The sequence below is a fragment of the Phascolarctos cinereus genome, unplaced genomic scaffold, assembly GCF_003287225.1.
Source record: "Phascolarctos cinereus isolate Bilbo 61053 unplaced genomic scaffold, phaCin_HiC Scaffold_726;HRSCAF=1367, whole genome shotgun sequence".
Lineage (NCBI taxonomy): Eukaryota > Metazoa > Chordata > Mammalia > Diprotodontia > Phascolarctidae > Phascolarctos > Phascolarctos cinereus.
Window position 1 is genome coordinate 143,143,313 of NW_027556098.1, and position 26,085 is coordinate 143,169,397.

At 38.0% G+C, this 26,085-nt stretch overlaps 1 protein-coding gene across 6 annotated transcripts in view; it reads left to right on the forward strand.

The window, feature by feature from the left end:
• The window catches only part of CLASP1 (cytoplasmic linker associated protein 1), a 351,771-nt gene that overhangs the window by 173,902 nt on the left and 151,784 nt on the right, over positions 1-26,085 (forward strand). For all 6 annotated transcript variants that reach the window (XM_078146793.1, XM_078146794.1, XM_078146796.1 and 3 more), the window contains exons 9-10: positions 20,768-20,923; positions 25,172-25,245. In XM_078146793.1, coding sequence (XP_078002919.1) covers positions 20,768-20,923; positions 25,172-25,245 — 230 coding nt within the window. The remainder of the gene's footprint in view (positions 1-20,767; positions 20,924-25,171; positions 25,246-26,085) is intronic.

Genomic DNA, 26,085 nt, shown 5'->3' on the forward strand with positions numbered 1-26,085 from the left:
CTTCCAAGCATTATAGCCACATATAATAAGTGCCTGCTTTTGTTCAAGTCTTATTCTTAGTGCAATTCAGAGTCTAGTATAACTGGTTTATAATTACACAAACTATGTAACTGAGAATGAAAGCTACATCTTGTATTAGAAATGAACCAGTGGCCATTTTGTCATTTCAGTGTTGGAAAAAATCCACATCATTTTATGAACTATGTGACTTTTCTGTGTCTCTTTCACCCCTTGTATTTCTTTGTTTCTATTATGGAATATGAAGATCAAGATAGGATTCTATGCATTTGAGGTAAAAGATCACTCTTTAATGCTATTCTGAAGAAACCTTTGTTAAGATGATATCCATATTTTGGTTTACTTGGAGAAAAAGCTGAGCATCATTTTGTTTTCTAAATGCCAAAGATTAATCAGAGACTAAATGTCAGGTTTTCTCTTTAATTTCTTAACAGTTAGGAAAACACTGATTTGAAGATTTATAGTACTCCATGTCTTGTCTAGTCTAGTCTATTCTAGTCTTGGATCACTCAATCAGTAAGTACGTATTAATTGCCTATAAACTGCAAGCTAAATAGAAGAAGATATATTTTATCCTAGAAGTAATAAGAAGCCAACCATAGGAGTTTTTTGAGTAAGGTGATGTGGTCAGACCTGCCCTTAAATAAAATCACTTTGGCAGCCATGTAGATGATAGATTTGAGTAAGGAGAAACTTCAGGAAGGGAAGCCTGTAGGAGGACATTTTGACTGTCTGGGGTGAGGGGTGATGAGATCTTGAATCATTGTGGTGGCTATGTAGGCACTGAGAAGGGGACAGCGTGAGAGGTGTTATAGAGGTAGAAATGACAATATTTGGCAACTGATTGGATTTTTCAGATGAGAGAGAGTGAGGAATGAAGGATAATGCAGATATTATGAACGTAAGAGACTTGGGTAGATGGTCATGACCTTTAAAGAAATAGAGAAATTCAGAGGAGTTGGTTTGAGGGAAAATATGAGGCAGCTAGGTAGTGCAGTGGACCTGGAGTGAGGAAGACCTTCCCGAGTTCAAATCTGGCCTCAGATACTTAGTAGTTATAAGTCACTTAACCCTGTTTGCCTCATTGTCCTCATTGGTAAAATGAGCTGGAGAAGAAAATGGCAAACCATTCCAGTATCTCTGCCAAGAAAACCCCAAATGGGGTCATGGAGAGTCACATGTGACTGTAAAACGACTGAATAACAATACATGAGTCGTGCTTTGAACATGTTAAGTTTGAGATGTCTATAGGAAATGTCTATGGGACACCAGTTTGAAATGTCCAATAGACAATTTATGATGTGAAATTAGAATCTAACATAGAAATTGAGGCTAAAAACATAGTCCTGAAAATCATTGACATGGTTATCTTTTGAAAGCTAAACCCACAGGAGATGATGAACTCACTTTGAGAGATGATAGTTGAGAAAAAAGGGCGCAGCTTGGAGCCTTGAAGGTGTGCCCGTGGTTAAGCAACATATTATGAAGGTCTGGCAGAGGAGATTGAGAAGGAAAAGGACAGTATCACAAAAATCTTGAGAAGAGATAATATTCAGGAGAGGGTGGTCAACACTATCAAATGTTTAAGGTCAAGACAGATGCTTAGATGGGCTGAATTAAAGTCAAATGAGACTGAATTTAGTATAGCACTAAAACACTGAATTTGGAGTTGGAAGGCCCTGAGTTCTTATCCTGGATCTACTGCTTATTACTTTGTAAACTGCAGTAAATAACCTAGCCAAATGGGCTTCAAGATCCACAACTTTCAGTTCCAAATCCTATTATCCTAAGTCATTTTAGGGTAAAACAGGTAAACTAGAAATTATTGTGTAAAAAGCTTTCCTCCCAACCTAGTCAATTTTTGGTTAGGGCAATTTGTGATCTCATGGGGTAGTTGTATGTCTGTGCACATATTTGTGCATATATTTTTACATGTCAGAATGATACCTACTTTATATGTAAATCATAAGAGGAGGCAAAGAAATAAAATTGTTGTTCAGTTGGCGTCTGACTCTTCATGATCTCATTTGGGGTTTTCTTCACAAAGATACTGGAGTGGTTTGCCATTTCTTTCTCTAGCTCATTTTACAGATGAGGAAACTGAGGTAAACAGGGGTAAGTGACTTGCCTAGGATTACACAGCTAAGTAAGTATATGAGGCTAGATTTGAACTCATGAAGATGAGTCTTCCCGATTCCAATCCCAGTGCTTCATCCGCTGTGCCACCTAGCTGCCCAAAAGAAATAAAGAGAAATTCATATCCACCCTGTTTTGTTTATTGTGTTTTCATAGGTAATATTAGAGAACCTAATTACCCTCCCTGCCTCAGGTATTTTTCTACTCCAGTCTATCCTGTACATTACTGCCAAAGTAATTTTCCTTAAACACAGATCTGACCAGTGTTTTCCATTGCCTTTAGGATAAAATGTTTAGAGCTGAAAGAGATCTTATAGATCTCGTAGTACAATCCCTGAGTCTTATAGAAGGGCTATTACAGTAACTGACAGGCCTGAAACCCATCAGTGAGGCTGGGAGATGTCCGCCCCAAGCATGTGAAGACTTCCCTGGGCAGAATGGGCAGATGAGAACAGTTTGTTCCAACAGCCATGGAGGCGGCTAAAGCATACTGTGGAGCTTCTAGAGCTTAGTCAGGCATCGAAGATGCCCAAGTCATCCACTGCATCCTGGGCCATCTTGACTTTTGTCTGTCACTGTACTTTGATGACTCTGGAAGAGAGAGTGAGCCTGATGACTTTGTGCAACAGTTTGTGTGTCTCACTTAAATCCAATTCATGTGCGAGTTGAGACATCACCCTGTGATACCATTGGTCCTCTTCGAAAATGAAGGACAAGCAACAGCAATATGTTTATTGTAGAGTCTGACATCATTTTTGTGATGCAGCTATAACCAGTGATGTGGAAGACGTTGCTTAACAAGTATACTTTATCCTTTCAATTGCTTTATGGTTGTCTCTTCCTCCACCAGCCCTCAAAATGCTACGTTCGTCCTTGTTAGGTATGATTCCCATGGTTGGATGCATTTAAAAAGGTTTTCCCTGTAGTGGAAAGGTCTTTAAACTGCTGGTTCAAAGGAGATTAAAACATTCCATATATGAACTCTGTAAACATAATGTAATTTCTGATTGGGTGGTGAAATATGGAATCCCTGTGCATTCATCATGGCTTTTCCTGTTAGACTAGAATCTTTTCTGCTTCCATGGGCCTCCAGAGAAGACAGATTCCAGTATCTTCGTAGGCAGTAAGACATTGCACTAGTCATTGCTAGGGATAACTAATACCAGTTTTAGATGATCTTAATATCTCACAATATCACAATACAACTTAATGGTTTTAAAATAGACTTGTGAATCAGTGTGAAGCTGTAACCGTGGGAGTGTTTAATAAATGCTGTGTGCTGATAATGAATCAAAATCCTGAATTCTAATCTCAGTTCAGCTGTTGCCTGATGTTGACATCAATACAAATTATTCAAACTATCTGACTCTTAATTTCTCTTTCTCTTAGATGGGAGTCATATAACTTTAATTCACTTAATAAAATCTAGTATATTAAGATCCAGCAGATGTATCAGAAAAATACATCTGAGGATGCGTTATAGAAAGATTTCTCACATAGAAAAACATTTATTGTAGGATCTCTTTTAAATCCAAGTTTTGCTAGAACATTTAAATACTTCATTTTACAAAGAATAAATACATACCTTTTGCCAACGTCTTCATTACTTAATTAAGATACAGTTATGGTGGGTTAGTTTATGTGAATATTATATCACTTCATGAACTTTAGGGGAACTTATTTTCATAGATAAGCACTAGATTTGTAATTTCACTGCAGGTAGAATCTCCCAGATGAGGAAACTCCCTCTGTTAATTCAATATGACACCTCTGCACTCGATAATCTTAGAAAGTTGCCCCAGCTTTGGGAGGTTAAATGATTTTGTCAGTCTCATACATGTAGTAATTCTCGGAGTTAAGACTTGAACATATGTCTTCTTGCATTCAGAGTACTCCACCCCACCATGCTGGCTATTATTTTTATCAAGTAAATTGAATTAAACAGACTTTTGTTAAGGATTTATTACTTTGATATTAACTTCCCTAAGAAAAATCTGCTGTAACCACCATGGGTTGGCCATCATTTCTATTTTTTTTTTAAAGAGGAATTCCAATAAGATTGATGTTTCTTTGACTGCTTTTTTAAGCACTCTCACTTTTCTGAATATTTTAGACTGAGCCATTAAAAGCAGAAGCATAATGCTGCTGATTTTAAAATGTACAATTAAGCTGCTACCCTTAGAGAAGGAAGTAGCTGCCTTCTCCAAAGATAGCATACTAGATCCTGACATGAATTGTTAAAGAGATGGGCTGTTCTTAATAAGAGCAGTTCTATATGCTGGAGGGCTGCTTTCCATAGCTCCTGTACTTCCAAGATTATCATTGGGCCTTCTTAGAACTGGGACCCTCTTAAGGAGAAAAATTTTGTATCTGGAAATTTAGTGTTTTGTACTAAAGTTTTCACTGGTAATTATGGTAAGCTTGAAAAAGTAGTTGGTTAACTTCTTACATAGAATGACTTCATGATGAGCATCCCTATTTTTCTGACCAAATGATTTGGGACTTCCCATCATTATAGTTCCAATTAAATATGTGAGAATTGAACCGTTTTCCACCTTACTTTCAGTGTCACCTACAATGACTATTCCCTGTGGTGATAAGAAAGGAGAAAGGGGGAATGTGGTTCCATGTGATCGGGTACTAGTTTTAATGCTGTATGCCTGTGTGTATCTGAGCCCATGCACATGTACACAGGCACTTTTGAAAAATGAAATGCTTCCTGGGGTATTTTTTAAGTTTAATATTTCATTTTTTTCCCTCCTTGTTCCTTCATGTTAGGACTCAAATCAGATGGAATCTCATAGACACTTTAGATAACAGGCCCTTTTAAGTTATGAGAAATGGTGTCTTAGCTGGCAGTGGAAGGAATACAAGGAAGATGTAGGAAACTTGTTTTCCATTGCAGTAAAGACTTTGTGTGATTTTTCAAAAGTTGTTCCTGTTAGATTAATGTTTTCTGACTAGCTTTTCTTTAGGAAGGCATATAATGATTGAATTCGGTCATTTAGATTAGTAGGAAAAGGCTAACACATTCTGATTTCATGTATCAGGAAAGAAACTATTTCTTTGGCACTAAAGGAAACAAAACAGATCAGATTGGTTTCCTTTTCTGGTATATAAGAACTATTTTTGCATAGACTATTTTTGTTGGTACTCTTGTTGCTACTATTAAGTTTGTTTCTGAATGTTGCTCCTCTTTCTTGATTGAAGGAAGGCATGATAGGGGTGTGTGTGTGTGTGTGTGTGTGTGTGTGTATGCGTATATTTATAGGTATGTGTGTATATGATGTATTTTAAAAAATTATTCTCTATCCCTCTGCACTCCCTCCCCCACATCCGCCCCAAAACTCTTCTCAAAATGTTAGCAGTATGGTATGTATATTTAAAAAAATGGTGGTCATAGAGTCAGCTAGATGTGGATTCCAGACCCAGTTCTGACATTAACAAGCCACGTGACCTTGAGAAAATCCAGTGAAGTATATAAGCTCACTAGTGGTGGTTTTCTTTGTACCCCCAGAGTCTGTCCATTAGACTCATTCAGTCAGTGTCTATCAAAATGAATTGAACTATATTGGACTTCTCTGGGTTGAGCCTCAATTCCTTTATCTTTAAAATGAGGGAATTGTAGCCACTGGTCTTTGAAGGTTGCATCTAGCTCTAAAACTCTTTTATCTTCTTTTTTCCTCCTCTCCCTACTTTTACACTGAACTGTTAACCCTAGTGGGGGAAAAACAACTACCTATTTGATACCTCCATTTCCAGAGAATTTGAATGACTTGCCCCAACGTCACACAGCTGGAGAGTGACAGGGTCAGGATACAATCCTGGGGCATCTGACTCCAAATCCAGCACCTTCCCACTAGACCATGCTGCCCCTTCTCCTTCTGATGCCTTCACACTGTGGATTGAGGGTTCCTGCTGTCCCCAGAGACAGTGGTAGCTTATATAATACTCATTGCTTATAACATATGACTTTGAATGCTACAAAATAAAGAGTAGTATCTGTTTAGGTCCTAATATCAGTGGACATAGCTATCGAAAGAAATTATAACAGTTTTAGGGATACAAGGACACAAAAGGTCAGGGCCCCTACCACCAAGGAACTTAGATTCTACTGGGAAGCTACTACAAACATGCTACAAGGTAAGGAGTTATGGGAGTAAAGGAGAGATTCAGGCAAAGTGCTTTAAAAAATAAGAGAAAAACACCCACCTGGGGGAAATTTTTGACATATGACATATTTAGCTTATGAAATAGAGTTACATATATCCCCTAATACCAACATTATTAAAGAATTCCATTGTATACGTGGTAGTTGGCAATTGACAAAGCAAAAATTACTCTCTGTGAGACTCCCACATAATTTTTTTTGGTGCCATTTTTGTCCTTTTTGCTTAAAATTCAAGTACTTACTTTCTTTTACACAATTGCTTAAGGAAGCACATATAAAAGTCCCTATTTGCAGACTTCCAAATAGCCTATGTGCTTCTCCGCATTTTCCAGGATTTCTTTGAACTTGGGCTTATAGTGAGGAAGACCTGAGTTCAGATGTGACTTCAGACATTAGCTGTGTGATCCTGGGAAAGTCACTTAAGCTGTCTACCTCAGTTTTCTCATCTGTAAAATGGGAATAATAGCATCTACCTTGAACAGTTGTTGTGGGGATCAAATGAGATAATATATGTAAAGTGCTTAGCACAGTGCCTGGTGCATATTGGGGGCTTAATAAATACTTATTCCTTTCTTCCTTTTTCAGTGTTCTTTTGTTTACTCTAAAATGTCAGGGAGTAAGCCTCAGGGCAGCAGTAATATGTCTAGAGGCTATTAATCTCAGAGGCTGTTACAGCTGGAAGATTCCCTAAGGGTATTTAGTCTACCTGTATCATTTTTATAGATGAGTAAATTGAAACACAGAGTGGTTCATATGACTTGTCAGAAGTCACACGTAGCCAATTAGTGGCAGAACAGGGATTAGAAAACATGTCTTCTGAGTCTTTGTTTTTTTGAGAATATTTATGTAATAGGACCTCGAGATTTTAATTTCATCTATAGTTGTAACTCAGTATTTTGGTCAGATTACTGGTTAGAAGTATTGTGTAAAAGAACAATGAATGTGAAGTTAGAGGACATTGGTTCAAATCTCAACTCCAGTATTTATCATTTGGATGACATTGGGCAAATTACTTTAGTTCTCTTCATCTTTAAAATCAGTGCTTTTGATGAAATGATTGCCAAAGTGCCTTCCAGCTTTTAATATGTGATCCTATCATTTTATGCATGACTCAGTTTTTTCATTAGAACGAGAGACGATGAAACACATAACAAAAAAAGGTAAAGTTTAGAAAGTTTCTTGGATTAAAAACCCTTTGCAAATAAAATTACAGCATTACATATTTTTATGAATAACCACTTTTCATGTTAACCACGAACAATGGCAACTGTTCAACCCACAAAAAAAGATAAAACTATAACATTACTTTTCTTTTGCAAACAGGTAGTGATGAATAGCTGAGACTCTTGGTCTTAGAGCCAGGTAGCACGGTGCAGGGAATTTAGAACTCCCTCGCTTCCATGATCATGAATGCCCTATGTATTTGACTCTCTTGCCACAAGTGAGTTATGGAAACAGCTTGGATGTTTTTAGTTAACTGTAGTTAATTATCAGAACTACCTTCATATTAGGTTAGGTAAGTCTGGGTTTAAAGCAAGCCTCACTTGGAAATAACCCTTAAAATCTCAAGGGTTTTCTTTTGTTTGTTTTGTTTGTTTGTTTTTTAAGGGGAGGATCACAGGACACAACATGGCTTTTTAGAAAGATTGGCACTAGAGAACAGAAGGCAATTAGTTGTCAGTTTGAGAAGGGCAAGTATGCTTCTTTCTATATCACACAAAGTATGGTACATTTATGTGCTTAAGATATATAAGGCGGGTTAGAGTTTACTTAAGTACTTCCTAGGTAAAATATGTGATTGCTGTTCCCCGGCAGTTTGACTTTATCTTTCTCACTTTTGCGTCATTACTATAGATTGTGGGCTGACATTGGACCAGGTTCAATTTTGTTTTAGCTTTACTTTTTTTTTTTTTAAATTAGGCATTTGGGGTTAAGTGACTTGCCAAGGGTCACACAGCTAGTAAGTATCAAGTGTTTGGTCTGAGGCAGGATTTGAACTCAGGTCCTTCTGACTCCAGGGCCAGTGCTTTATCACCTGTGCCACCTAGCTGCCCCAACCAGGTTCAGTTTTGAAGGCCCAGTAATAACCCACAAGTCACTGTGAAAGTTGTTGAATTTGACTGATTTCTTGACATCTGCCTATGGGTATTTCATTCTCCTGAAATATTCCAGGCTAGAAAGACATAGAGTATGGAGCAGGTGTTATTGAAATTCATGGAACAGGAGAGAGCAACAGAATAGTTCTAGTCCACTTTCCAATGATGCTGTTCATATCTTCCCTCCACCCCCAGTTCTCCAGAGATTCATAGTCACAATTTCTCCCCAAACTTCACAACATTAAGAGGTGAAATCCCAGTAGAATGAGTGATGTTGAGAACCTCATCGAACAGTGCAGGCATCTTTCCATTTAACTATTTCCCTCTAATCTCTTTATTCTCTCTGGCTTCTCTGTACCCCAGCTGCATTCTCTCTTGACTCTTAGTCCAATGACAGTACTTAAAATACCCCCGCCCCATAATTGAGACTAACAAGGCCCCTGGCTTGGTTTATGAACCCTTGACAAGTGCCTATCAGTTGCTGCCTTTATTACTGCTACCTCCCTTTTGTTCCCTTCCATACTTGGAAACCCTTTGTTCCTGAAGTATTCTTCTCCCCGCATCCTCAACATCCTCCTTTTCCAGATTTTTCGAGTGCATATAGCTTCAGAGTTCTCTTTCATTCCCCACATGATGAAGGGAAGGACCTATGGGTTCCCACAGTCTCCTCAGAAGTGCTTGGACTCTTTTGGTGCATATTCCCTAATAAATTTTGCTTGGGTGGTATGGAGAGGAGGTAATGAGGAGGAAGAAAGAAGAGGAGTAACTGGGATATGTACAAAGCCACCCCTAAAGTATTCTCTACGGTCAGTGCTTTGTTAGAGCATTCTTTTGGAACAGATTTTTTACATACCTTTGGCAGAATTCTCTTGGAAGAGAATTAACAGGGAGGATAGTGTATAAATAACTAACAGGAGGATAGCGTGACTCTGAAACACATCAGGGTTTTCATCTTTCAGAAAGTGACATGGATCCTGTGAAGCAAAAATTATGCTCCTTAAAAAAAAAGGTATTCTGCTGCACATTGGCTTAAGAATCTGATTTTAGGGGGCATCTAGGTGGCACAGTAGATAGATCTCTGGCCTTGGAATCAGGAAGATCTGAGTTCAAATTTTAGCATAAGTAAGAAATCATATGGACTGAATTCTTGTCCTGGCTGGCAGGATGAATACTTCTTGGCCTTCTTTGTGTTTTGAATCCCCAAATTAAGGCAAAAAAAAAAAGTAGGAGGTCTTTCTCTTGATGAGCAGTTCCAGCTGTTGCCATTACTATTTCTTAAAACTTGACCCCAGGTTACAAATTGCTGTTGAATAAGGATCAGTTCTCTGTGCCAGATACTAAGGTGCTGGGGATACAGTAAAAGGCAAGAAAGCTTGCTCTCAAGGAGCATCTTCTAAGGGAGGAGTCAACATGCAAATAACTACAAAGGAAACACAGGATAAATTGGAGGTACTCTCTGAGGGAAGGCCACTAAGATTAAGGATGACTGGGAAAGACTTCTCCCAGAAGGTGAAATGTTACTCAGGGAAGTTGGGAGGTATTGATGAGGAGGGAGAGAATTCCAGGCTTGGGGGACGCCAGGGAAATATCTAGATTGGGGAGATGGAGTCTCTTGTTCAAGGGGTAGCAGAGTGTGTAGGATCACTAGATTGCAGACTTTGTGTAGAGGGGAGTAAGATGTTAAAAGACTGGAAATGTAGGTAGGAGCAAGGCCATTCCACCTAGCCCTTCCTACCTAGTCTCTGGCGTTGGATCAAAAGGAGTAACATCATTCCTTCAGCTCCTAGCATCTGTCCCTTTGGCTGAACTGCCTAAGGCTTTGAGAAAGCTGCATCTTGAGGCCAAACCCATATGGATGATGAAAACCTACTAGAAGTCATTCCTCATTGTTACACTAACTCCTTACTGGTCTTATTCTGTGTATCCCAGTGATTCTGAACCCCCAGCTGTCATCATTCAGATTAGTTGGGGGGAGGTGTGGGGCAAGAAGACATCTTTTATACTTATTTTCCTCAACCCAACCTCCCCAGTATTCTGCTATAAAGCTACCCACCTTTTCTATTGTCTGTGTGAAATGCTTGCTCCACAGGCAACACATTTGTTTTCACCTTATGTATCTAAACTTTTCCATTTCCATTCCTTCCATCTTCTGGCTTTCACTGAGACCTTAGCACAGTGCCTGGTACTTAATAAGTGCATAGTAAATGTTGGTTGATTGATTGACCAACCTGGCTCCCTCCTGATGACACAGCCTATCTCTCCACATTCTATCCTCCACTCAGCTGTCAGAGTGGTCTTCCTAACACCCCCTCCCCCCCCTTAATAAACTCCATTGATTCCCTTTCACCTCCAGGAGCAAATATAAAATCCTCTGTTTGGTGTTCAAAGCCATTTGTAACCTGCCCCTTCCATTTCCAGTTCTTAACTTACAAAGAAAAGAGTTATCAAGGAAAGACAGTATCAAAAACTGCTGAGAGGTCAAGAAAAATTCAGAGATATCCTTAGAAGTTTCCTTGACTTCTGTGGGGAATTCCTGGCCAGTGCTGGTTAAAATACTATGTCAGATCTTCTGGTGTCAGCTCTGACTGTTCCCCATTCAGCTTCTCTAGGTACAGGTCCTTGAATATCATACAGAGTTTGTTTAGCTTCTAGGCATAACTGAGTTTTTGCTTTGTTATATTGTCTTAGCTTCTTAAGTTTTCAAACTTAACTCTCTGTATTGCATAACATCTATTGTTCCATTCAACTATTTTTTGTACTATTTGTTACTTTGAGGATCTTTGTGCTCACTAATTAGTCTCATTGGGGAAAGTTACCCACTCTAAATTACTGCTCCAAATTCTATGCTGTATTTGTGAAACTGATAAATAAAATATTTAAAAATCATCCAGAAATTATTGCCTTGCATACTTACAAATAATTATCTCCTACAAATTCTTGCCTGTTGTATCACACACTAAGAAATTAAAGAATATGCCATTAGCTGTCTGTTTGGCAACCTAGGCTCAAAAATAAGAATTTTAATTGCAAATTGGTGTTTGGTCTAAATTTGCTTATTAGAGAATGATGTGGTACTAGATCTCTGGTATTGGAGGCTGTGAAGTTTTTAATTTTGGTTCTGTTACTCATTTAGATTTCAGACAAGTTATAGAAATAGCTACTTTTGCCATCCTTCCGGAAAGTCCACATGGGTGAATTTTCTTAATAACTGAATCTTATGCTGTGTAAGTTAGTAGAACTTTAAAATTTTGACCAGTATTTGAAATAGGAATGGGGTTTCATTGGTGTAGGGAATGTGTGATTTCATGGGCATAGGGAATTCCAGAAACCACTTCTACTGTGCATGTTGTCAGTTTCTCTTCATCTTGGAATCTTAGAAAATGGAGAGTTTGAGCCACATAAAATTAAAAGGTTTTTGCACAAGTAAAAGCAAGGCAGCGTATTAGAAGAAAAGTATGTAAATGGGAAAAAGTCTCTTCAGCAGGCTCATTTCTAAGATATGTAGAAAATGAATTCAAATTTGTGAAAATATAAACCATTTTCCAGTTGATCAAACTATGAACAGGTAGTTTTCAGAGAATAAAATCTAAACTATAAATAGTTACATGGAAAAATGCTCCAAATCATAAATAATTAAAGAAAAGCAAATTAAAGGAACTCTGAAGTTCACCTATCATATCCATCAAATGGCAAAGGTGACAAATGCTATTGTGGTGGTGGTAGAATAGGTACCAACTATATCGCTCTTTGGTGGTTCGTGAACTGGCCGGCCATTCTAAAAAGCAGTTTTGAACTGTGCCCTAAAAGTTATTAAGCTGTGCTTGTATATCCTTTTATCAAGTAATAATATCACTACAAGTATAACCCAAAGAGATCAAAGAAAGAAGGGAAAGAAGAAATAAGTGCTAAATTATAGCAGCTCTTTTTTGTGGTGGCAAAGAATTGGAAACTGCGAAGTGCCTTTCCAATGGGAAATAGCTGAAAATGTTATGGTATATTAATGGGTTGGAATACTATTATGCTATGTGATATAATAAATGGGAGGGTGGTTGCTGAGTGAAGTAAGGAGAACCAGGAGTACACTGTATACAGTAACAGCCACATTGTGTGATAGCTGACTTTGATAGACTTAGCTCTTCTCAGCAATGCAAGGGTCTAAGACATCTGCAAAAGTCTCATGATGGAAAATGCTATCCACATCCAGAGAAAGAACTATGGAGTTTGAATGCAGATCGAAGCATACTGTTTGCTCTTTTTTTTCCCTTCTGTTTTGTTTTGTTTCTTCTTTCTTGTGGTTCCTCCTGTTGCTTCTAATTCTTCTTTACAACATGACTAATGTGAAAATATGTTTAATAGGAATGTATATGTAGAGCCTATATCAGATTGCATGCTGTCTTGGGGAGGAAGGGGGAGAAAATTTAAATCTCAAAAACTTAGGGAAGTGATGGCTGAAAACTAAAAATAAATAAATTGATTAAAAAAATAAATGGGAGGGTTTCAGAGAAAAATGGGAAGAATTGTATGACCTGATGCAGAATAAAATGAGCAGAACCAGGAGAACAGTTTATATAATAGCAATATTGTAAAGACAGCTTTGAAAGATTTAGGAACTCTGATCATTGTAGTGACCAACCATGATTACAAAGGAGTCATGCTGAAACATGATGCCTGCCTTCTGACAGAAAGGTCATGGACTCAGAAAGCAGATTGAGACTTTCTTTTTCTTTAACATGGCCAATATGAGAATTTGTTTTGAGTATACATTTTTGCTTTGAGTATATATATGTGTAAAAAAAAAAGGGGGCTTTGGTTTTCCTTCTTTCTCAGTAGGGTAGGTGGGAGAGAACATGGATTTTCATGAATCAAAAAAACAGACCTTATAGTCTTTCAAAGCCAATATGTGTCAGAGGCAGAACTTGAAACCAGGTCTTTCTGGCCATGCTGCTTCTCTTTGAGATCTTAGTTTTTAAATAGTTCATTAAATAGTGAATTAGTAAAATACTGGACATTGTGAGAGGCTATGTAGTATAATATAAGACTCCTGAACTCTGAGTCTGAAGCCCTAACTTAAAGTTCTGCCTCTACTACTAGGCTCTGCCTGTCCCAACTAGGGCAAGTAATTTTCTAGCCTATTAACGAACAGTTTGAAATTCTTTTGAGAGTTCTTTCTTCACATTCTTTGACCATATCTATGGGGAATGACTTTTGGTAGTATCTATTTCCATTATTTTTCTTTGTAGGGAGCAGTGTCCTAAAAACCCACAGAGGAGAAAGTGACCATGAGGAAATGATTAGGAATGTCATAAGCTGCAGAGAAGTTAAGAAGGATGTGTACTAAGAAAAGGACATTAGATTTGTCAATTATGAGGTCAGTGGTATCTCTAAAGAGAGCACTTTCAGCTTATTTGATGAGGTCGGAAGCCAGATTTCAGAGGAGAAGCAGTGGAGGCAATGAGAGTAGATGACCTTTTTTGTTTAATTTTAGAGAAATTTGGTTATAAACAGGAAGAGGATACCTTGGGAGAATAGTATTTGTAAAACATGAATTTTTTTAAGCTTGGAGGAACCCTAGGAATAAAGTCTGTAAGCAGGCAGTAGGAAAAGAACTAATAGCTAGGAAAATGATGACAATTAGAGGGAGTAATGGAGATTGTAGGAATGGTCTTTGTGGAAGACCAGGAATTGAGTGGGAAGGATCAGGGTTGCATGTTAAAGGGTTGTGCCTTGGCAAGAAGAACAATCACCTCTTCATCAGAGACTTGAGAACTGGGGATGATATTAGAGTATCATGAGATGTAGGGAAGAAGGAGCTGAAGTTGAATTACTTCTGCTTCCTGTATGAGGTGAGATTCTTGGCTGAGAAGTGTGAGAAGCTTGAGTAGGGAAGATAAGGCTTGGCGCAGTTCTGCAGGGAACAGTAGAAAACCAGTTAGAGAGGAGCAAGAGGATTGCCTTACTCTAGTTGTTGTTGTTGTTGAGTCTTTTCAGTTGTTTCCAACTCTCTGTGACCTCATTTGGGATTTTGTCGACAGAGATACTGGAGTGTTTTGCCATTTCCTTATTCAGCTCATTTTTACAGATGAGGAAGCTGAGGCAAACAGGGTGAAGCGATTTGCACAGGGTCACGCAGCTGGTAAGTTATCTGAGGCCACATTTGAACTTAGGAGGATGTCTTCCTGACTCCAGGCCTAGCACTTGATCCAGTGTGCCACTTAGCTTGCCCCCTTGTTTATTGTTAGGACCCAGTTAAGATTAGGTAACAAATTTGTAGTGAACCTAGCACTCCAGTTCACTTCAGCAGCATTGTACAGGAAGCGAACGGTGGGGAGTAATCCAAAGTTGTCATTTGGGCAAAGCATGAGCGATAACAGAACATGGAGGAGAAGGATTTGAGAGTATAGGACTGTAACCTTGAACTGATTTGTTGTAGTTTCATGATGGAGAAGGGAGAGAAGTTGGGAAGCAAAAAAATGGTCACCTGGGAGGGTACTGACTGGAAGTCAGAGGATAAAGAATGTAAAATTAGAAGTAGGGAGAGAGAATAATCAGATGTTACATGAGTTAATTGAGGCACTTTTCCAAATAATAAATACTTGTTGATTAATTGGTTCTTGATTGTGGAAGATCATTGTAACACAGGAGCCACTGACCACGCCAGTTGTTGGGTAGGAGCCACCACTGGAGGTTTGAGACTCCAGCCTCTAACAGGTTCACCCTTGATCTGGGCAGCCAGAAGGACAGGAAGACAGCTTCAGAGGGGTTAAATAATAATTTATTACTATTCTGTCTCAATGGGTTCCTGATAATAGGAGGACCAACTCCTGCGGGATTCCCTAATCACTCTTCTCGCAGGGGCGGACGAGAAGGGGGGCAACAATTCCTACTTCTCGATGGGGTCAGTCAAGACAGGCACAGCATTCTGGCTTGTGCGCTTCCCTAAATCCTCCAAGCCTCAATGGGGGTCGGTTGAGGCAGACACACATGCATTTCCTTATGCATTCCCCAAATCCCCACTTACTAACCAGTGCTCCCTTGATTTATAGAGAAGCACACCGAGAAGGCAATTTGCCAACAATAGCCTCACAGGTTGACTTTAGCAATATCATAACTTAGTACAGTGCAAGCACAGCAGATGCCACATTCTGTCATCCCTATAGCTCACTGCACAGTTGCAGTAGACATTGTTTTCAACCACGATCGTGTGAATTAATATCTAGGATCCTGGAAACTATTATCTGAAAAAGAATAACGAAATCCTCCTTACTTATAATCATGATCCTTGATCTCACAATGACTTCTACGTGTTGTTGAGATAAAATGTGTATAACTGAGGTGAACTGAGGTGAGTAGGTCATACGAGTTGAGACTTAGAAACTAAGAGGCAGAGGTGTTTTCGGGAACCTCAGCATGTGTGTCGAAATGTCTTGCGGTATGAGGACAGATGTTGGGGGTGGAGAGGAAGACTGTGAGCCAGTAACTGAGCTCCTTGAGAAGGGAAAGAGACCTCAGAGCTAGTAGGTACTTGAGTATTATATCTGGATAGGGTGAATAAACCTAAAAAGAGAATAGGTTGAGGAGTGATGTTAACAAGGGCAGGTTCCAGAAATGGCAGGGGGAAGCAAAGGACATGCCCATTTCCCCTCCATGACCAGTTTGTCTGGGAGTATGAGAATGGAGCTGGTATGAAAGGTGGCCAGTGGTGTTGGTTGGTCCTCTTAGGGGAGCTAGATCCCCTTCGATGCCAGAACATAGAAGGAGATCAAGAGGTCTAAATTAAGGAGAAGTTTTAAAAAGACAGAAGAGGGGTTTCAGAGGGCTTAGTGGAATTGATATGCAGAGCTGGATTGTAGCATGGAAAGAGTACATATGGTGGAGGTGAGTGTCACTAAAAGAATGGGAAATGGTGACAAGGGAGGGGAATCTTCATTTAGGCAACTGAAGCTGTGCCAAAGGCTATGGAAGAGTAAGAGGTGGGAGTCTGCAAACCATAGCGGGTACATAAATAGCATCTTTTGACCGTGTCTTATACCCTCAAGAATCTTGTTGATAGTATAAAGTACATCACACGTACCTCCTCCTCCCCTCTTTCCCCCTTTTTTCCCCAGTGTTAGTAAAGAATGGATGTTGTACAATTAAAGACTCTTCCTGTCACTTTCAGCCAAAGGTCCTGGCAGCAGGAGTTCAGTCATCCGACTCTTTAGCTCTGATCCGGGTTGTTAAGGTAAATGTCAGTTGTTGGAGGGGCTAATGCTTAGGGCTCTCTTCCCAAAAGTAAAGGATTGCCTATCTCAGGCACTGATACTAGGTTGAATCCTTCAGAGGAAAGGGATTGATGTCTGAAGCAGACTTTAGCTGAATGGAACAAATCTGTTGCCAAGACCTATAGATTTTACCTTGAAACAACTCTATAAAATACACCCCCTTGTCTCCTCTGACCCTGCCACCACTCTAGTACAGGCTCTCATCACCTTATGTTTGGTGTGCTGCAAAAGCCTGCTGGTAAATCTGCTGCTTCAAGTCTCTCCCTGTTCTATTCTGTCCTCCATTCTACCACCAAAGTAGTTTTTCTAAAGCGCCAGTCCTACTATGGCATCCCTCCCCCCTATATTCAGTAAACTCCAGTGATTTCCCCCATCACCTCCAGAATCAAATACTAAATCTGCTTAGTGTTCAAAGCCCTTCAAAACCTACCTTGCACCCTCACCTTTCCATTCTTCTTACACCTTAATAACAGACATGTACTCTTCAAACCAATGACACTGATCTCCTGGATGTTCCATGATCAAGACCCTCCATCTCTTGCCTCCAGTATTTTCTCTGACTTTCCCCATCCCTCGAATGCTTTCTTATCTCTGGCTCCTGGCTTCCCTGGTTTCCTTCAAGTCCCAGCTAACATCTCCCATTTTACAGAAAACTGTTACAGATCCCTCTTAATTCTAGTAACTTCTGTTAATTACTTTCCTATATATCCTGTACCAACCTTTTTTCTGCATATTTGTTTACCTGTGGTCTCCCACGTTAGATTGTGAGCTCCTCAATGGCAGGGTCTGTCTTTTGCCTTTTTTTGTATCACCAGGGCTTAGTATTGACTATGTTTGAAAGTTTAGGGCCAAGAAGGGATGTATGCAAGTTAATAAAAGAATCAATAGTACAAATGCATAAATGTGATGATTAGTTATTCTGTATCATCCAGATACTAATAAACTTTTATGTAAGTTATATATCAAGTTGGGCATAGAGGATTTTTGGAAAAGAAGGTTATCTACTTGATTCAAATATTAATTGCTCAACTTTTAGGCATATTACTTGGAGACTTTTTAAGATCCTAAAAGATTTATCTCAGTTGCCCTGGAAAGATATGGGTACGATTTGATACTAAAAGATGAGCTTCCAGCACCCTTCATGATGTTAAATTTTTTTTAAGAGTTTAAAATGATCTTTTCTTTTTGGCACTCCTATTACTTCTTAGGTACTTCTCCTCCTACCCTAACTTTCTTCTGTAACAGATAAGTATAGTTAGGCAAAACAAATCAATACCATGGCCATGTCTTGATAATGCATGCATCAATCTACAGACATCAGTTTACTGCCTCTCTGCAAAGAGATGGGGAGGCATGCCTCAAGTCAAAGTTTTCTGAAATCATGACTGGTTACTTCCCCTTGGTCAAAATTCTGAATTTTTTTCCCCCTCCACGTTATTGTGATTATGGCATAAATTTTTGTTATTTCTTAGTTTGCATGCGAGATTTAGTAAATTTGGACAAATTGTTAACTTTCTAGAATATAAACTATTTGATAGCAAGCATTGTGTGACTCCCTTATACAAGTGAATATCTAGTGTTCAGTACCATAGTACCTTATATTTGCCTAATTAATGGTAATTAAAATATTTATTTCACCATTTTTTATCTAAAACATGGGACTATAAAAGGAAAAAAAATAGATGAATAACTGAGAAATGGAAAATCTGTATTTTAGAGTGTTTTGTTCAGCTTTAGTTGGCATGATTGGATTATACTAAGAGGGCAGAAATTTTCCTCTTTGAAGCAACACAGCTTCCCTCTTTCCTACCTTTCTAATTTTGTACCTTTCCTGGGGGAGTGAACTGAGATGAGGTATTACATTGTTGTCAGTAATTAAGGCCCAGCAACTTGACTTTCCTCCCTTGAATCTTCTTTTCCTCTTAAACGTTAGTTCTTGGAAACTTAAAGTGATTGTGCAGTGAATAATATGTTATAGTCAAAGAATTTTGAATACCGTGTTTGAATCCACTTGGAAAGATTGTGTGCTAATACAATTCTCAATACCTGGGTTAATGAGGAATTATTTTCTGAGTGAAGGCACAACCATCTGTGAAATGATGTTATAGCTGAGCTTGAGTGTTGAGGAAGCTAATTTGCACAAGGATGTGTGATTTGAATGTAAGGACATTGACTTTTCCCCCATTAATGATTCCAAAATTGAGTCAAACAATTTAAAATAATAGAATATGAATTTTAAATAACTTTTGGTTTCTGTATAGACAGAGGTCTTGGCACCCCCCCCCCCGCCCCGCCACGTGCAGTTATAAATATTAATGGTGAAAATGATAAATTCCAGGTTAAATGGGAAAAGACAGTTGTTGGACTGTGTTTATTATTTATTTTACAACTCTTGGTAAAATTTTACTCTTTATAGAATAACATTAAGATCAACAACAACTAGTGAAAAGCAATAATTATAATTTTTTACATGTTTTCCACTTAGCTTGTCACTGCCTCCCCCTACCCCCCAATACTAATACTTCAGAAAGCCTTTCGTATTTGTACAAGTGTACCATTGCAGGATCTTTAATTTTAAGGAAAGGAGGGAAGAGGAAGGGAACAAGCATTAATTAAGTGCCTGCTATGTACTTGTACTAAGTACTAAGGGCTTTTCAAATATTATCTCATTTGATCCTCACAGCTTAGGAAGTAGGTGCCATTATATGCACAATTTTAAGGTTGAGGCAGACCTAGGCTAGTTAAGTGACTTTCCTTTCTCAGGGTCACACAGCTACTGTCTGAGACTGAATTTGAACTTAGGGTCTTTCCACTGTACCACCTGACAGCCTCTATATTTTAAGCTATAAAAATGATTTATAAAAAAAGGAAACCTCTTTAAAAAAAAAGATTTCATTAAAATTAGATTAAAATTTTGTCTGTCACTAATATTATCTTTTTTCCACTTTTGTACCAAACTGGCTTCTAGTATCTTGTGACTGCTGATAGATTGGTCAAGATATTGGCTGAGAAGGGGCTCGTTAAAGAATCTGTATATAAAACAATCGTTGATTTAAAAAAAGATAGAATAAAGCTGTTTGGACCAACCTATTTTTAAAGTGTGGTGTACTAAAAATATAATCATCACATGATTAATCCCAAGTTCACTGATTATCTGCCATTGGACAGTTCTCCAGGGCATTTTACTGAGCTGTTTCATTAAGGAAGTTTTTTATCTGAAACACACCCCATGTGACATGGACAGCTCACCTCAGGCTGTTTATATACACTGGTACATTAACTATCAAAGTAGCTGATTCAGTCAGCTTAACAACTAGCTAATTTCCATATGAATTTTTACTAAGTTGATTATTTAAATTTGTAGGATTGTAGATTTAGATCTAGTAGGAATCTTTAGAGGTATGGTAGTCTAGTTTACCCATTTTACAGATAAGGGAACCATAATCCACTGAAGTTAAAGTGAACTGCCCACATTTAATGCCAGGGCAGAGCCTGCATTCAAACCATGACAGTCCCAGTGATTGGATTTGATTATATCTTTCTGGGTGCACAATGTATAAATATTTTGCATATATTAACTTGTATCTAGTCATTGACTATGATCCTTACTAATTTAGCTAGGCTACTGAGAATCTGAGCTCAGGATCTAAGAAGATAGGATAAGTTTGGATGGAACCTGAATTTCTCTTTATTTCTCTGCTAAGTACTCTAAAATCACTAGTGAGCTTGCATCTAAATTTAGTAGTATTTCATCCTTAACTTCCTTGGTATGTTTAACCTTTTCAACTAATTAAACACACTCATTTAGTACTTTAAGGGGCGCGCCCCCCCCCCATGAGTTAGGAAGTGGAAATATTGCTTTCCCCTAGCTTTGACAGCTAGGAAATGGTTAAATGTCTTATGTAGGCCAAACAGCCCAGTAAGTGGCAGAGTTGGGATGTAAATGCAGCTTTTCTTACTCATACTCTTGCCCATGGCAGCCCTATCAGCAAGGTGATAGCTATCCCCAGAGGCTATTTGTTACTTCAAGTTTCAGCTGGAAAATATTTAGTTTTATTGTTTTTTCTTTTCCCTATTCTCTTCAGATAAGAATTTTGATGATGAAGACTCTGTGGATGGGAACAGGCCTCCTTCAGCCAGCTCTTCTACATCTTCAAAGGCCCCCCCAAGCTCACGAAGAAACATTGCAATGGGAACCACTCGCCGCATTGGACCGGTTGCCGTAGGATCTAAGTCTTCTGGTATGAGTATAGTCTCCCATGTTTGGGTAAAGTGGTGAAAACTGTTGTTAATGATTGATAACTCCTTCTATCCATCAGAAGTTCTATTGTTCATCTGAAATAAATTTCGGCTTGTGTTTAATTAATTAAATTTGGGGAGGGGACACTTTAAGTTTATGATTGCTTTGGACTATATACTCTCCTCATATTTATGACCAGATTTTATTTATTGTTCTTAAATATAGCTATAGGTTAAAAGGTAGCCATCTGTTTGTAGCCAAAAGGTGCCTTTTATACTTCTTTTTGTTCAGTTGTTTCAGTCATATCCAACTCTGCATGACGCCATTTGAGGTTTTCTTGACAAAGATACTGGAGTGTTTTGCCATTTCTTTCTCCAGTTCATTTTACAGATGAGAAAACCAAGGCAAATGAGGTTAAGTAATATGCCCAGGATCACATGGCTAGTAAGTTTCTGAGGCCAGATTTGAATTCAAGGAGAGGAGTCTTTCTGACTCCAGACTGGAACTCTGTCCACTGTGCCACCTAGCCATCCCTGCACCCTGACTCCCATATATGCTACTTTTTTCAGTTTGATAGCCAGAAATAAGATAAGGCCTTCCCTCCCAGTTTTGGGAGACTTAGTTTTAAACTTTTTTAGTCCTTTCCCCTTCTGGAAAAATTTTTGAATATACAGGCTGTGGTTCCAAGAGCATCTAACTTTATTTACATGTTTTCCAGCCAACTATTCTTACACCCAGCTTTCTTCTGTCTCTTCCTGTTCAGGCTTTTAAAACTGCTATTATTAAAAAGCTGTCCTTGAACTTCATTGGTTTGGAGACTAGAGAGCTCATAAAGCCAGCAGTCGGCTGACTTAATCTGTCTTTAAGGCAGGTCTGGGATTATACTCTTTGTTCTCTCAGGAGGATTTAAAGAAGTCTGAACTAGACCCCATACTCTCACTATTCCCTTCTTGCTACAGAAGTAGCAGAAAAGAAAAGTGTTAGAGAGATGAATTTAATAGTAATTCATAGTTGGAATTTGAGCCCAAGTGCTCTGACACCGCATCAGTTATCTTTCCACAACACTCCTTTCAACAACTTTACCATTGACCTGCCAGTACTGAGGTGAAACATGGAGGGTTGTGATGTGCAAAGGTGGGTAGAGTGCCTGCCTACAACTGATAAAGTCATGAGATCTTTTAAAATTTGAAAGTAAATAAAATGATTAAATGATGAACTGAACAAATTGTGACATATTTGACTTGGAATACTATTGTGCTGTAAGAAATGATAAAAGAGATCATTTCAGAGAAACCTGGAAAGACTTATATGAACTGATGAAGAGTGAGATGAGCAGAAGGAGACCAACTTATTGCAAGGGGGCAAACTATCCTGCCCACTACACCAAATGTGAGGAGGCTGATCTGTTCAGCCCTAATTGTGCTAATTGTGGGGTGGCCTGAGATACAATAGAAGAAGGAGTTTATACCAGCTTGGATATTAATATGTTTTATTAGTATTAATTTGATTAATTGGAGGAATATACTCATAAGAGGCCAGTCATCCTGGGCAGCAGCAGGACAAAATAACATTGTGGATCCCAGCACCAACCCTAGGCCAGGTCAGGTATTTTATAGAAACAGATCATAGAAAGGATAGTACCAGGTATGGCTCCGGGTCACATGCAAGTGTTCCAGTGGGTTAGTTGGAGCTGCTTTTGCTGTTTACATTTACTCAAAGTAGTTTACATTCTCTGTGAGAGTAATAAGTCATGTTCTCATTCTGACCTATCCCTGTACACTTACCATGTCAATATTGTAAAAAATAAAAAAGTTTTTGGAAGACTTAAGAAATTTGATGCAATATAGTTATCAGCCATGATTGAAAGGACTGATGATGAAGAATGCTACTCACCTCCTAAGAGAGAGGTTGATGGACTAAATATGCTCAATGAGACATGCATTTTAGAAATGGTCAGCATGGGAAATTTATTTAATTTTTTGCTTGACTTTTCATATTAGTTACAGTGGGGTTGTTTTTATTTTTTTTTCTCCTGGTAGACTGGGAAGGAGGAAAAAATTCATTGAAAAGCTTGATAATTTTTAAAAAATGAATAATTTTTTAAAAGACAAGTAAATATAATGCTTACTATGTGTAAAAACCTGTGTTAGGCCCTTTGATAAAATGTAAAACCATGTCTTTGTTTTTTCCTTCTCTGCTGTGTCTCTTTTACGTCTTTTATTGACTCACTGATTGGAGGCTCTTCAGTCCAACCCATTCATTTTACAGATGGAGAAACTGAGGCACAGAGAGGTTAAGTGACTTACCCATGTTCTTAATACCTTTTTCAGAGCAACCTGGGCAATACTTTATGCTTGCTAGGGTTTTATAAATACCCAGAAATCTAGGCTTCACTTTATAGCCACTGCTACGATGTTTTCTGTGGTTTAACTTTACTGATAGTTACAGATTCAACCTGAATTCTGCAAAAAGCTTCAGATTTTGACCTCATTTACTGTATTTTATTTTTGCGAGGCAATTGGGGTTAAGTGACTTGCCCAGGGGCACACAACTAGTAAGTGTCAGGTGTCTGAGGCTAGATTTGAACTTTGGTCCACCTGACTTTAGGGCCAGTGCTCTATCCTCTGTGCCACCTAGCTGCCTCCACCCTCCTTTTTAGTAGAGAAAAAGGAATAAACAAAAACAATCTATCTAATGTCCCTGACTTACAATGTATGCAACATTTGGCCTCCATATCCCCTGCCCGTCTCTTGAGAGGTGAAAGGTATGATTCATTATCTTTTCTCTGGGGCCAAAATTTAGCCAGTTGCTTTAGCAGAAATCAGCTTAGCATTGTTTTCCTGCCAACCTTCCTTTAACCCTAATTGATTCTCAGTAGCCAGTTAATACCTTCTGGCAAAGGAAGCCCACTGCTGAAAAAAAATTAACAAGGTACTAGCTGTGAGTATATTTAGCATTGAAGAATACACCAATTATAGCACGTTGTTAACTTTAAAAGGCTTAGACTGTGACTTTTTTATTGTTCTAGTCATACTGGAAAATGTGAAATGCTACTGATCCACTGGTGTTTTTGTGACATAGTAGTAGCTTTGGAAACAAGAGTCCTTTGGTAATACATTGAAAGATCATCTGAATTCTTTTCCATCTCCACCACAATTCTACCTCCATTCTTATGCTCCTAATACTGCAACTTTCATTATTCTTTCCATTCTCTTTTTTTGAGATTCAGCTGGGGCAGGATTGTTTATTTGCCTTTGTATTATAACCTGTTAGTTCAACTTTAATTGTAAGTAGTATAGGTAAGATTAGAAGTATAGTATGCTGAAAAGAACACTGGTAGTCAAGACATTTAGATTTGAATGTTGCTTCTTCTACTAACTAGTTGTGTGAATTTTGCAAATCGTTTAACTTCTATAAATCTTAGTCTTGAAAGCTACAAAATAAAAATTTTGGATTAGACTAACCCTGACATTCTGTGCCCTTTAATGACTTGCAAAAACTGTACTTAAGGATGAATTAAAATTTGGAAGCATTTCTCTTGATTGTAAAGTATAAGGAAGCCTATATTTCAAAAAGAAATAATTTGTCCCCAGAGGAAGGCATCTGATATGCAGCCAAACAAAAAGAACTCCTAGAAGGATTAATGCAGACTCTCTGCTTTACCTGGGGTATGCTCATCTGGGGCTCTTTTCTGTAAATGAAAATTTGAGGCAGTTCTCAAGAATTCTTGGGAAAACGAAATTTTTAAGATCATTAGGAATTAAACATCTCTGTCATAATTTAAAACTTGAAAGAAGACTGATGTGATTCTTTAGCATTCCTTTTCAGGTTTTATTGGCTGAATTTTTTTGACCTAAGATACTAGAACAATGACATAGTCTGATATGTGTGCTGAAATGATCCTTTGTATTTAGTCAAGGTGCTTGTCATAGTGTTTGCATGTTAATATTATTATAGATGAATTGAGGCTATTGAACACAAAACTTTCACAGCTGAAGAAATATTCTTTTTTAGGCAGCAGCACATCATTGTCTAGTTATGTTGTAACAACCTTATTATGTTGGATTGTTTCTTAATGTCAAAGGACAACATTGTGTGTTATGTCTTTGACTCATTATGTCTACATTTTATAAGTCTGAACTTGTATTACAGTCATGTCTTTCTTAATGTGGTTTTGGATGTTTAAATCCTGACTTTTATGAACACTGGCTTGTTTTTTAGTTGTTATAATAATTTTTCTCTCTGTCAGCTGCAAAAGAAGGAGCTGGTGCTGTTGATGAAGAGGACTTTATTAAAGCATTTGATGATGTACCAGTAGTACAGGTGAGTAGTGGTGCATTATAAAAGTACATTTCTTCTTAGAACTCAAATTTCTTCCTTTCTTTTTTTGTTTTGTTTTGGACAGTCTTAAAAAAAATTTATTTTGGAATCTTCTTTTCAAACAAACCATACCCTTTATAGAATCAAATCATGACTATTAAGAATATTGCATGAACAGGAAAAAATGTAGGTATGTCACCCCCCCCCCCCGAAGATCTTGTGATTCAAAATTAGAACAAGATAGAAAAGTGAAAGTGGGGCTTTCTCAGAGCAGTAAGATGTGAAGAAGGGAGTGCTTCTATACCAGAAGCAAGGATTTTTGGAAATACATAGTACAAGAAGAGAAACCATATAGGGAGAAATTTTAAATAAGAGCCTAATTTTTCAATAGGATTTGAGGAAAGAAGATTTTTAAACTTCAGGAAATATGTTAGTGTGTGTGCACACAAACTTATGTACCTGTATTTTGAAGGATGTTGCAAATTAACTTGAAGTATTCTGAAAAGTTTTGGATTCCTGTTTAATAAACAGGCCGAAGTTTAATTAGTAATTAATGGATAATTAAATTGTTAAAATAAATTAAATTTTAATTAATTTTAAATAAATTTAATTAAGAATAAATTATTAATTAATAATTAGATAATTAATGATAATTAAGCTTAATCTGTTTTATATCATGCATTATAGTGAAGTCTAGTGGAAAGATTTTGGGACTAAAATTCAGGAGACTGAAATTTCTTTCATTCTTTTGACTTTGTTTTATTGTTTCTTGATGTCTCAGGGGAGTTGTTAGCTTTCACTTGCCCAGTTCTAATTTTTAAGGAATTATTTTCTTCAATGAGA